General features: G+C 46.7%; 1 protein-coding gene across 1 annotated transcript in view; it reads right to left on the bottom strand.

Moving 5' to 3' along the window:
- Positions 1-12653, bottom strand: part of EPHB1 (EPH receptor B1) — a 414960-nt gene that overhangs the window by 263688 nt on the left and 138619 nt on the right. The window contains exon 3 of the mRNA XM_012663531.1: positions 411-1092. Coding sequence (XP_012518985.1) covers positions 411-1092 — 682 coding nt within the window. The remainder of the gene's footprint in view (positions 1-410; positions 1093-12653) is intronic.

Here is a 12653-nt window from a genome sequence, read left to right as displayed (position 1 = left end):
TCAGTCACTTCTCAATTACCCTTGAGTGAATTGTCCATGGCAACCCAAATTCTCCATGCCCTTGAGCTTGTGTATGTGTGTGCGTATGAGAGACAGCGAGAGAGAGAGTGGGGGGGAGAGAGAGAGAGAGAGACCCAAAACTAAATATAACCAACTGATTATTAAGTTATTTTCCACTGTTTGGAATTCTCCCCATCTCTTCTTCCCAGTATAAATACAGACAATCTGGTTGGACCCCATTGGAAAGACATCAGGCCTAGCATTGAGGATGGAGGTTCTCCAGACTATATAATAAGCCATTAGGCTCTTTCTGTTCCTGTATGATCCAGAGCTAGAGACAAGGAAACCTTGCAGACCAGCCTGTCCCAGGTGGGCAGGAAGCAGAGGCCTCAAGAGGCCCCAGGGCTTACCCTTGCAGGCCACGCTGTTCTCGGGCTCATAGCCAGGCTTGCAGGTGCAGCGTCCAATGGGCACCATCCATTCCCCATCCCCGTTGCAGTAGAGTTTGATAGGCACATCCACTTCCTCTGCGTTGGGGATGCATGTGCCCCGAGCAATCACCAGAGACGTGCTCTCTGCCCCTGTCATGGTCTCTGGAAATACTGCAAAATTTTGCACAATGCTGGGACATTTTTTGAAGAAGACACGGACAGAAAGGAGAGACATGCAGGCTCCATAATCCTGGAAAGCGAGGTAAAAACCATTCCGAGTAAGAGGCCCAAAGCTCCTGACTTCTGTGTTGACCTTCATCAGCCTTCCCCCAAAATCCACCTGGGAGAAGCTCTCGTCTGCAGCAATGGTGTCTACTTTGAGGTAGGGGGCCTCAGACCAGAAGGCCGACTTCTTGGTGGCAATGACAGAGTCAGTCTCATAATAATACAAGTTGAAGGTCTCCTTGCAGGAGCCTGGGACATTGGGGAGGCTGCTGCAGTCTCTCACAGTGAAGCGCATCTCCGTGTAGATGCGGTGGGCCCCCCGCCGGTTGATGAAGGTGGTGAGCAGCCAGTTGTTCTGATTGGGCTCAAAGACGTTGCACACCTGGTAGGTGCGGATGGTGTTCAGGTTTTCATCGTAGCCACTGACTTCTTCCCACTGTTCCAAGCAGGCCACAGGCACACACATGCAAAAACACAAAATAGAGAGTGAGAAGACAAAAAGAGGCATAACAGAGGAAAACCCTGGCTAAATGGGGGCTTAAGAGCTCACTGGTTCAGCTGCTTGACTCAACAAATGAACACGACCAACCCTACCTTGATTTTAAGGATCTCCTTATAAGCAAACTTCATATTTCTCTGCAGCCCACCCCAAAATTTTCTTGGCTTTCATCCAAGAAAGCCTTCTTTCATGTTGGGACTATGGCTCACTACTTCCATGGAGACAAACTTCAGCTTTCAGCACGTGTGGGGGACTTTCTTCCTCATTTCCACAGCCTCTACTCTTAACAGCCACTCTGTGCATTAGGGCTCCACTTGCATGACACCTCTACCTGGAAATCCCCATCTCTGAACCCAATTTGTTTATTGTGGTAAAATGCCTTTACATCTCTGAAAAGCACATGAATTTAAAGCTTTTCAGAGTTTCTCAAAAAATTTAGATTTTCCCTGCTTCACTCTCCCCTCTGCAATGCCCAAAACTAACTTTCCCAGACCCACAACTGTGTTTCCCACTTCCAAGCTGGTGCTCATACTGCACTTTCTACCTTTTTGTTCTTCTTAGCCCAGGTTTCTCCAGCTCTGGAAAACCTCCCTCATGCTCCCCAGGCTGGACTGGATAGCCCTTCTTGGCAAAGGGTCTGTGCTGTCACGTCACTACGTCCCTCACTCCACATGCAAGAACATGTTCTCACTGACATGGGGCCATCTCCCCCAGGAGCTGGTGAGCCCGTGAGGGCCACAGTGTGTAGATGCAGTGCCGCACCTGCAGTCCTAACACAGCGCCTGCGCAGTGTCCACAGGGAATGTGGACCTCCCTGCTCCCAGGCCCTACCACGTGGCCTCCAGGGAGGGAGAGCTCAACCCCTTGGCTCAGGCTGTGTAAATTCACACTGCCAAACCTCACCTGGACTTTGCTTAATTTCTTATTGATTCTCTAGATGTAAAGGAACCACTTTTTCTTCCTTCTTGAAAGCTGTGTTATGTTCTGTTTAAATGTGCTTATTAAAGTTGTGTTCTGCTTGCCTAGTTTTTTGTAACCAGAAAGCAAATATGTAAGCGAGAAGAAGTCGCTGACAGTGTTTCAGATCAAATTTTCAGAGCTTCCTCCCTTTCCATGGCTATATTAAAACATTTTCCCAGTTGACCCTACATGACTTTTGGGGGAAGGAAGATTATCTTTTACTGTTCTGCAATTGTTTAACACAGCATGTCTCACAGTCCATTATTCCACTGGGTCTCAGCACAAATGTGGGGCCCCATTGTCAATGCACAGGTAAGGCGTGTGGCACAATTTAGGGTGGGGGCCCAGTCACAGCCAGAGTTCTCTGACTCACCCAAGACTAACTCAGCTCTGCTGTGGAGCAGGACAGGAAGACCATCCTGCAGGGCTCACCTCAGCACTGAGATCATCACCACCAGCAGGCCTTTAAATAAACAGTAAGAATTTCCACTCTTGTGGAGCTGGGGTATCGAGAACATTTATCTTAGAAAATGACACTGATTGGTAGTATAAGATCCAACAGAAGTAATTGTTTCAAACATTAACCTCTCTGGGCCTCAGTTTTCTCATCTGTAACATGAGGAATCATACTGGGTGACCTCGAGTTGTAAAATTCTACGGATCTAATTGATTCCATGACAGCTCCTAAGGGAGTGATCCCAGCACATTAGAGGGAATTTAGCTGTGTATTCAAAGAGAAGGAATTGAAAGAAATTGGGAAAGAGGAAAATGACTCCCTGTTACTTGCGGAAAGGCCATCATGTAGTCTCCCATTAATTTCCTTCCCTCCTTCATTCTTTGCCTGTCAGCAGGTGCTATAGGAGTCAGAGAAACAAGTGATCAGAGTGCGCTACAGAGGTACACAAGGTTTCCAGGTGGCAGTTAGGATTGGGGGCCTCAAAGAAAGAGAAGATTTTGGTTGATTGAGATGAGGGTGGAATGGCATCCCCAACAGGGAGGGACAAACATTGTTATTTGTTTATGATATTTGGAATCCGTCTCATTGCTTTACAGTTACACCTCGTTCATTCACCAATGAAAAAAATATTCACTGAAAGCTAGCATTCCATTAGTCACTGGGGATACAACAATATGAAGCTTATAATCTAGTGAGAGAAACAGAAATGAGAAAATGGCCTTAAAATAACTAAATAATTACAATAGTGTCAACTGCTGTGAGGGAACATTTAGGGTGCCAAGAGATGGGGTGCATCTGATATACAGAAGATTGTCAGGGAAGACCCACCAAGATAAGAGGGGATGGATGGATAGAAGTTAGCCAGGAGAAGTGTGTGTCTGCTGGGGCAGAGTCAGGGCAAAGCATCTGGGCCCAGGCGAGGCAAGTGCAAAGGCCCTGTGGTGGGGGAAAATGGCCTGGGGCCACTGAGGAATGAAGGCTGTGAGATAGAAGAGTCATAAACATCTGGAAGTGGCAGGAATAAGACTGAGGAACAGGTGAATCCAGCTGAGAATTTTGAATTTCATCCAGACTGTAACTAGAAATTCGTGAGTTTTAGGGAGGAAAAACACAGGTGATCAGAGGTGAGTCTTTAAAAAGTCACTGATTCTCTGTAGAGACTGGGGTGGAGGGGAGCCTGAGTGTCTGGGCAGGACAATGGCGGAGGGGGCGGGTCATTGTAGTGGTTCAGGCAGGAGGTGATGGTAAATTGAAACAGACCAGTGGAAACTGAAAAGACATTTTGGGGGAGAATCCCATGGCCCTCCTGAGCTGATATAGGGGGAACAGACCAGATCCAAGGGGCCATGTGTCCCCTGAATACCCTTTCAGGCATCAGACCTGCCTCCTCAACCCCAGGCTCTGAGCTTCCTAGATCTTTTGTTTTGTTTGTTTTTTGAGACAGGGGCTTGCTCTGTTGCCTGGGCTAGAGCGCAGTGACGTCATCATAGCTCACTGTATCCCCAAATTGCTGAGGTCAAGTGATTCTCCTGCCTCATAAGTGCGCTAACACACCCAGCTAATTTTTCTTATGTTTTGTAGAGACAGAGTCTAGCCATGTGGCCCAGTCTGGTCTTGAACTCATGGGCTCAAACAATCCTCCTGCCTCAGCCTCTCAAAGTGTAGGACGACACGTGTGAGCCACTCCACCCAGCCCCCAGATCTTTAGGAACGCTAGCTCCCCCACTTTCCCTCTCTACTTCCTTGAGGAAGGTGGAGTTTTACCAGTCTTGGATAGACTACTCCATTGATGCGCAATTGCCAATTAGGGCCAATTTTCTTTTACCCAAGGCCTGTACTGGCTCCAGCCCCTGCAAGGTGCTCTCACTTCCTGCCCCAGAGACAATTTCCTAAAGATCCCCATTCAGTGGCCACTTCTCAGTCTCCACTTCTAGGCATTTGACACATTGCCTCCTGTGTTTCTTCCTGTAATTATCTCCTCCCAGCAAAACACCATGGTTTGTTTATTAGATTTGCAAAAAATTAAAAAGATAAGATGTCAAATCTTGGTTAGAAAGTGGGAAAAAGGGCACCCCTCAAGCCTATTGTTGTAAGTGTAAACTGCTAAAACATTTTATTAGTTAATTCAGTGGCTTCTCTCAATATTTAAAGTGTTGGCCAAAACTGAAATCAATGAGGATAAGGTGAATTATTTTTGAAATTGTAGTGATAACTGGGTAGTCATTTGGGAAAAAACATAACTTTCATTCATACCTTGTATCTTACTCCAGGATAAATTTTTGGTGAATCAAAGATTTAAACATTAAAAATGAAACCATAAAAATACTAAAAGGAACCTTGGAGAAAATTTATGTATAGTAATTGTGACATGATACTGAGAAGCCATAAATTAACATATTGATAAATTCAGCTGTATACAGTTAAAAAAATGGCATGATAGAAACAGCAATAAGCAAAGTTAACAGGGGGAAAATGAAGAAAAATCTGTGGGAAAAAACCTGTAACTTATCACAGATAAAGTGTTCATATCCCCTAATATATAAAGAGAACTTACACATCAATAACAGAATAGAAAAATGGGCAAAGGATATCAATAAACTGTTCACTAAAAAAGAAACAGATATAGTTCTTGAATATATAAAAAGATGCTTAATCTCACTCATAACTACAATGGTAATTAGCCACATTATGATACTTTTAGGGGGCAGAGGCCTAGGAACAAAAGTCTGATAGCATACTGTGTTGGAAAGGGCATAGGAGGTAAGAATTCTGAAACACAGTTGGATAAAGGGCAAATTGGTATAACTTCTGTGGAAATTTTGACTTTATTTATCAAAATTATAACTGCCCACACCCTGTGACCCAGAAATTCCACTTCAAGGATAATCCCTCAGATATACTTTCATGTATGGAAAATTAGGTATGTGCAAAATTATGAACTGCAGCCACCGCCACCTCCAAAGCTTTATTCATTCCCACAAAACTAGAGGTGGATCACTGGTCTTTGGACAATGCAGTCATCTTCTCAGAATTTGCTTTGAGTAGGACCTCTGGGAGCTTTGCATAGTCCTGGTGGAAAGAACCAGTAATTGAGATTGAAATTCTCACCAACCAGAGGGATAGAGGACTCAGAGTCTGAAATAAGTTGACTAAAAGAAAATAAAGTCCAGGACAGTTCTTGTACATTTTTATTAATATTTGTGGAGTCAGCTTCATATCTGCTGCATGCCAATCTGACTTTAGTCCTCCTTTCTTGGACTGGACTCAACTAGACTTTATAATATGGCACCTGAGAAACTTTGTTAATGTCCCTCCACTGGTGAATGAATAAACAAAATATGATGTGCCCTACAAGGGAATACTATCTGGAAATAAAAAAGAATGAAGTGCTAGTAGGTACTGCAACATGATGAACCTCTAAAACATTATGCTAAGTTAAGGAAGCTGTGTGTCTCAAAAGACCATATACTGCATGATTCTATACAAGAAATTTTCAGAAGAGGCAAATCTACACACAGGAAGATATATGAGAACTTGCCTGGGGCCAGAGATGGGAAAAGGAAGTGACTGCAACTTGCCATGAAGAATTTTTGGGGTGGGGGTTATGAAAATGTTCTAAAATGAGACTGTAGTGATGGTTACAAACTCTGTCGATTTATCAAAAATCACTGAATTGATTAAAATTTTAATACACTTAAAATTAGCAAATATATTTATAGCAGGTAAATAATATCTTACTATTAAATACTTACCTTTCTTTTTAAAAAAACCCTTTGTTATCTGGGCCAGCCTACACTTCAACACCCCAACAGTGCTGGCTTGGTCTCCATTATCCACAAACAGCATGCTCAGGGCAACTTCACGGCCCTGCTCACTCTACCCATTGTACCAAGGATGCCCATCTCACTCCTTTATCACTGTATCCCAAGTGCCAATTATTTGCTCAATAAGGTTTATTGTGAATGATGCCTTAGTTGGGGCAAAGATGGCATTCAGAGGTACAAGTGGCCAAGGAAGCATCCCTGTGACTGAGGCTGAGGGCCAGGGAGTGTCAGGAGGGTGGTCCAAAGACAGGATCAGAATCTTGGGCTTTCAGGATGGCATTCCAGGACCACTCGATTTTCCAACCTGGTGGTCAATCAGGTAGTCAAAAAGTGCTCTCCATGTCCAACACACCCGGTTCATCAACACAGTTTGCCATTTCTTCCAGAACAATCCATACTCCTCCTACCTAGCCTATCTCCTTCCCATAGCCGATGCACTAGGGCTGGCATTACCTCATGCCTGGACTAATGCCCTGGCCCACTGTTTGGTCAGAAAGTACGGACAAGAGATCAGGCAAGTGATACCCTGTTTTGGTTTGGGTCCTATCCTCTCACATCTGGACACAGAGCTAGGCCCATTTCTGCCCCTTGGTGTTGTTGCTGATGTTCTGGCTGCCCCTCTTCTACACCACCCTTATGCCGTCTGAACTCCAAGACACAGAGCCAGGAAACAACAGACATGGCTGGAAGCCACTCTATATCATGTTGACCAACATGTGAACTGAAGCCCAGGGACATCCCCTAGCAGGCCCCAAGTCAGGCGGCTGAGGGATGGCAGGGCTGCGTTCTCTTTGCGGCTCTCTCCCTGGGGCTCTTATTTTCTCCATAATGCCTTCCCCGGCTTATATTCTTCTACCATTTTTCTGATTGCTTAAAGCATGATTGAATTTTCCACACAATTTAGCATTTGATCATATACTGTTTTGAACTATTCTTTAATTGTTTTGTGTGTGTGACTTTGGTTTCTGCTACCAGGCTGTGAGCGCCTTGAGGACAGGGAATTATGTTTTGACTAATTTATTAGTTCATTTCAACAAGCAAAATAATCCCATGCCTTTAGCTTCACAGCACTGGTATTATGCAACAACACTTTATTCAGTAATGTCTGGGCCCCATCAAATCCACAGGTTTCTCAGGGCTCCATCCTCACTCCATTTTTGTCTCACTCTTTTTATCCAGGTGATCTCACCCATATACAAGGCTTCAACCACCATGGGGTACATCACCAGCTGGACCTGTCCCCAGTGCCCCAGGCTTGTGTATCCTGCTGCCTGCTGGACATCTGATAAACGCCTGGAATTCATGATCTTGCTTTCTGCAGTCTCATCTCTGTCCAAGGATGGCTCCTCAACCTCCCAGTTTCCCATGCCAAGTGTGTAAGAAGCATCTGGACACTGCCTTCTCCATTTTTCTTGGTTTTGCTCCCCATCATAGGGAATTAACCACCAAATCCTGTGTCTCCTATCTCTTTCATAGCTCTTCTATTCTGCCTTCCCCTCCCCCTTCCTCAATGAATTCTCTCTACCCTCCAAGTGACTCTCCCAGTCATTATCCTTAACTCTCCTGCCCCAATGAGTTTTCAAAATACAAATCCGGCTCCCCGTGGACTTGCTCCTAGAGCGCTGGGACTGTGTTTGGTACCTCTCCATATTCCCAGTGCCTAGCCCTCAAAAAATGTTGGAATACAAGGCAACAAGCAAGGACCTGGTCTTTTCTGTAATTTCTCTGCCTCCTCAGCCCCTGGTACTTTGCTAGGGACTTACCGCAGGTGCCACCAGGCTAATCTGTCTCCAGGAAAAGAAGAAATGAATCAGCTTTGCACAACCAACAAAATATTAACAGCCTTTGAAAGGGCATTATTATTGACACAAACGGACCACCTGTCCTTGAGATAAGCATAAGAAAGAAAACAATGACACCCATTAGAAAGTACTTGTTCAGGCTTTCAGACCATGACTTTGATGTATGAGAAAGACACTTTCAGGCCCTCCAAGATCTGCATTTGTTAGACTTGCTTATTGGAAGTCAGAGCTTGCAGATCTATTGCTCCAGAGGTCCTGTTGACATTTGGACAGCACATATTGACTATTTGCAGTCTGGCTGATTGTGTACGTGTGTGTGTGTGTGTGTGTGTGTGTGTGTGTGTGTGTGTGTGTGTAAAGTGTGATAACAGAACTCGTTTATCTACTTGAACTGTGCTCCCTTCAAAGCCATGTCCATATGCCGTCTAGAACAACCGTCAGAAACTCTGACACATTCTTTAACCTTCAAGAGTAAGTTTGAATCTCAGAAATAGGCAAAAGTCATTTGGAGCCAAATCTGTGACCGAGGTGAATGAGTAAGCTAAGAAATAACATTATTGGTCAAAATGAAGCGCCACTGCAAAATGAAGTTAAGAGATTCGAACTGATTCCACTTTGAGCCTCTGAAGGTAGTTCCAAGCATGGAGTTCTGGGAAGATCTTGATAGTGGTCCCCTCCCTGGCCTGCTGCAAATCCCCACTCCAGACTCTCCCCCTACTATCCAGTGACTACCATGATGCTGCATGATAATAACCTCCAGGAATAAACCATTTCTGCAGGGCCTGGCTGGGAATGGGAACTTCTTTTGGACATTCTTTTTTAAAACAGAGATAGAAATAATAGAAATAGACTTTTTGGTCCCTGTTAGCCTAACAAGATTCCAGCTCTTCTGATTTGTTTCAAACCCAGCTCATTTAATCATTTATTTAATAAAGAATTGAACATCCACTACAACCTCAAGCAGTATTCTAGGACGTGTTGCTACAGCAGTGAATTAGAGACAGTCCCTGCTCCCACGGACCTTACATTCTAATAGAGTGAACCAGAGGATGAACAAGCAAACAAACGAATAATACAAAGTCAGGCAGCAGTAAGAACTACTAAAGAGCAGGTAAGGAAACAGAGTGGCAGCTGATAGTGGGATCATCAGAGAAGACCTCCCTTTGAGCGGAGAGATCTGAATGACATACAGGAGCTAGCTGGAGGGTGCATGAGGGAGGAGCATTCCAGGCACAGGAGTGACAAGAACAAACTCTCCAGGGCAAGAATGTGCCTGGCAATTCCCTGAGAAAGCCAGGAGGCCAAGCGTGGCTGCAGAAGAGCAAATAGCAAGAGGAAAAGGAAAGGAGATGAAACTGGAGAGGTTGTATGAGGGGCAGGAGGACCCCATGTCTGCCAGTAACAGCTCTGTGTCCACAGATACTATTTGAGCTTCAGTTTCCTCATTTGCAAAATACTGTTTGCTTTGTAGGCTACTGTGAGAACCGAAAGATCATGGCAGTAACTCATCTAGTGCTAAGCCTGCACATAACTGCCATTCACTGAGTACCAATTATTACCATTGCTGTTATGATAATCATCATTATTATTATTTTAACCTCAGGATCCACCTCTGGCTGAGTCATCAAGGTGTGGAAATCATCTAGATCAGGGGTGGGGAACCTGCAGCCTTGGGACCACATATGTGGCCTTCTGGATCCTTGAGTGTGGCCTTTTGATTTGTTCTGTAAAATTTGGATTCGGTCGAGGGGCCGCACTCGGGGAACTGGAGGGCCACATGTGGCCTTGAGGCTGCATGTTCTAGAAGCTAGTTAAGTAATCCTATCCTGTGGTCAGCAGAATGCAGGGACTAATGGGCTGAGCTCCCTCTCCTCACAGACACAGAGGGGCACCTGCAGCCCCCTTCCCTTTCCCTCTGGGAATTTCCTGGGCCTCCTCTGAGCTGCTTCATCATAGGCTCTCCCCTCAAGCAGGCAATCCCTGGACCACTGTCAGAAACCAGCTCAGACCACAAGGAGATAAATCTGGATGCAGCTTACAGGCTTTGGTCCCATTCAGCAGTCTGTATTTGGGCACAAACTGCTGTTGGGGGAAGCTGCTATTTTGTAAACAGTTACTGCCACCATGCCCTGTGGGACCATAAGGGAACTTCCCTGGCATTGCCCATTCAGGGGAGATGGCTGCTCTCTGAACAAGAAGCCTACTGGAGGCCGGGCAGCACACCACCTCGCAGAGCCCGCAGGAGGCCACAGATTCTTCAGGGCAGCAGATGCTCAGGGCTGGGCTGGAGCCACCACTGCCAAGCCTTCCCCACCAATCAGCCTGGGCCCCAAGAACAAAGCTCCTGTGTAGACAGTAGACTAAGCCTGAAAGAGCTCAGATATTAGACAAGCTGGAGGGCTAATTAAAATGTAAAACACAGTCCGTGGGGCATAAATTCCTACAAGCCCTGAGGGATCTACCATTTAGTACACCAACCAACCAAGGCAGCGATTTACTCAATGGTTCCCTTGAGGACTGCGAGCACCAGCTCACCTCCCAATATGCCTAATTTACCTCCCAGATGTGCTGGGCTGGGACAGCAGGAAGGGGCCCTATTCATTACCGTGGCCAGGTGTGGTGTGCTGAGGAGAAGGCTGGCTGACTCAGGGTCAGCCCTGCTTCGGAAAGCCCACACCTCGAAAGGGCTTCCACATCGCATGGAGGCACAAGGCAATGAATTCCCTAAACTGTGGATTCACAACAAAGACTCCCTTACCTGGGATGAATGAGAGCACGGGGGTGGGGACGGGGGTGAGGAACATAACTGGAATAGGACAAACGTACACGCACTGTTTCCCAAGGCAGTCTCTAAGAGAAAGGCTCCATGAGATCCTTTTGGAAACTTGGATAGTTGAGAAATGTAGGAAATACTGTACCGAGGTGGAGGTAGAGGAAGCAGGCCCACGTGGAGTATACTCTGATTGCTAGGAAGGAGGTTTCATGCTTATCAAAGAACGAATTGGGGTTAAGAAGCATTTCTCTAACCCTGCCCAACTCAGAACCCAGATCACTGGGATCCTGAGCTTAGTTAGCACAGGGGTGAAGTTCACAGGCTCTGGAGTCACCCAGACCCACCTGCATGACCACAGGCAGGTCTTTAAATCTCTCTGAGCCTTGGTTTCGTCCTCTGCAACACAGGGATACTACTAGTACCTATCTCAGGAAGCAGCTGTGAGAGTTAAAGGTGACTTAAACCTGTGAGGTGCTTAAACCCAAGTAAGAGCCCCTTGTGAGCCAGTTATCATGGATATCTGCCCTCTCTTAGCACGGGTCGGTTATTTCCCCTGAAAGTCTCGGCTTTCCCTCCACAATGTGTACGATCCAAGACTCCCCCCTGTCTATCGGGTTGCCTGCAGCTGTGCACCTGTCTTTGGTGTATGTGTGCACGGGTGTGTGTGCAAGCGCCCACAGACGGGGCTGCTGGCCATGGTCCTGCCTACTTGGGTGTGCCTACTCCCTGAGGCCGGGGGAAGCCGCAGAGACCCCGTGGCTAGGGAGTCACACTACTAGGGGTGGGGCTGGCAGGGCCCGAGGTCCACACAGCACAGCAGATCCCTTTGTATCATGGCACATTTCACGCCCAGGTTTCCGCCAGCACACCAGGGAAATCGCTGCAGGCTTGTGCCTCGGGAGGGGCTCACTGTCCACACCCCCAGGCCGTTGTAACCTCCACCAGGCAGCAGCATCTCGTACCAGGCCCTGCCTGGAGTGGGGTCCTCAGCCATTATGACAGCTGCTGCTGCTGTTGACACTGCAACAGTGACAAATTCATCCTTCTGACAAGATCCCTTTAAATAATTCACAGGGAGCTAGGGATTAAGACACTGTTTCTCTCTGTCTCTGTTGAGATTTAAAACACCTCCAGCTGGGGTATTTAAAGAGCATATAATGGGCTGCCCCTCAGGGTCTCCCCTCCCCCACTCCTCCTCTTTCCCATTTCCCAAACTCACCCCCACTCTGCCAGCCAGCCCTATAACAAGGAGGTCCAGAAAACAAGAAAGGAAAAAAAAAGGAGGGAATCAGTGCTTGGCTGGTCACTATGGCAACGGTGGCAGGGTATTCAGCTGCCATTATCCCAGTGCCTCACACATGTGATTATCTTAAGCTGTCAACTGAATGTGGTTCTCACTGCTGCCCAACAGGGCCTTGTCGAACAAGGCAGGGGTGGGAGCTGCGGGTCCCAGGCCCCAGCTGCTTAATACCGCTATGCCCAGACCTGAGCTCCACTGATGGAGGAGCAGAGAGTCACCCTGGGAGAGACTGATGCCATTTCCCGTCAGCGTGGAGGGATTTCTGTTCCGAGTGCAGAGCAGAGGCCAGCCTGAAGCTGGCCCACCATGGTGGGTTACGGGATGGAGAAATGGACTCCTCATTCCCTCAACTCAGGGAGTTTTGACTGAGCATGCGCCATGC

Source organism: Propithecus coquereli, unplaced genomic scaffold (assembly GCF_000956105.1).
Source record: "Propithecus coquereli isolate 6110/MARCELLA unplaced genomic scaffold, Pcoq_1.0 Scaffold12, whole genome shotgun sequence".
NCBI classification, from domain to species: Eukaryota; Metazoa; Chordata; class Mammalia; order Primates; family Indriidae; genus Propithecus; species Propithecus coquereli.
The sequence above is the reverse complement of the archived record's forward strand: the minus strand, read 5'-3'. Positions and strand labels throughout refer to the sequence as shown.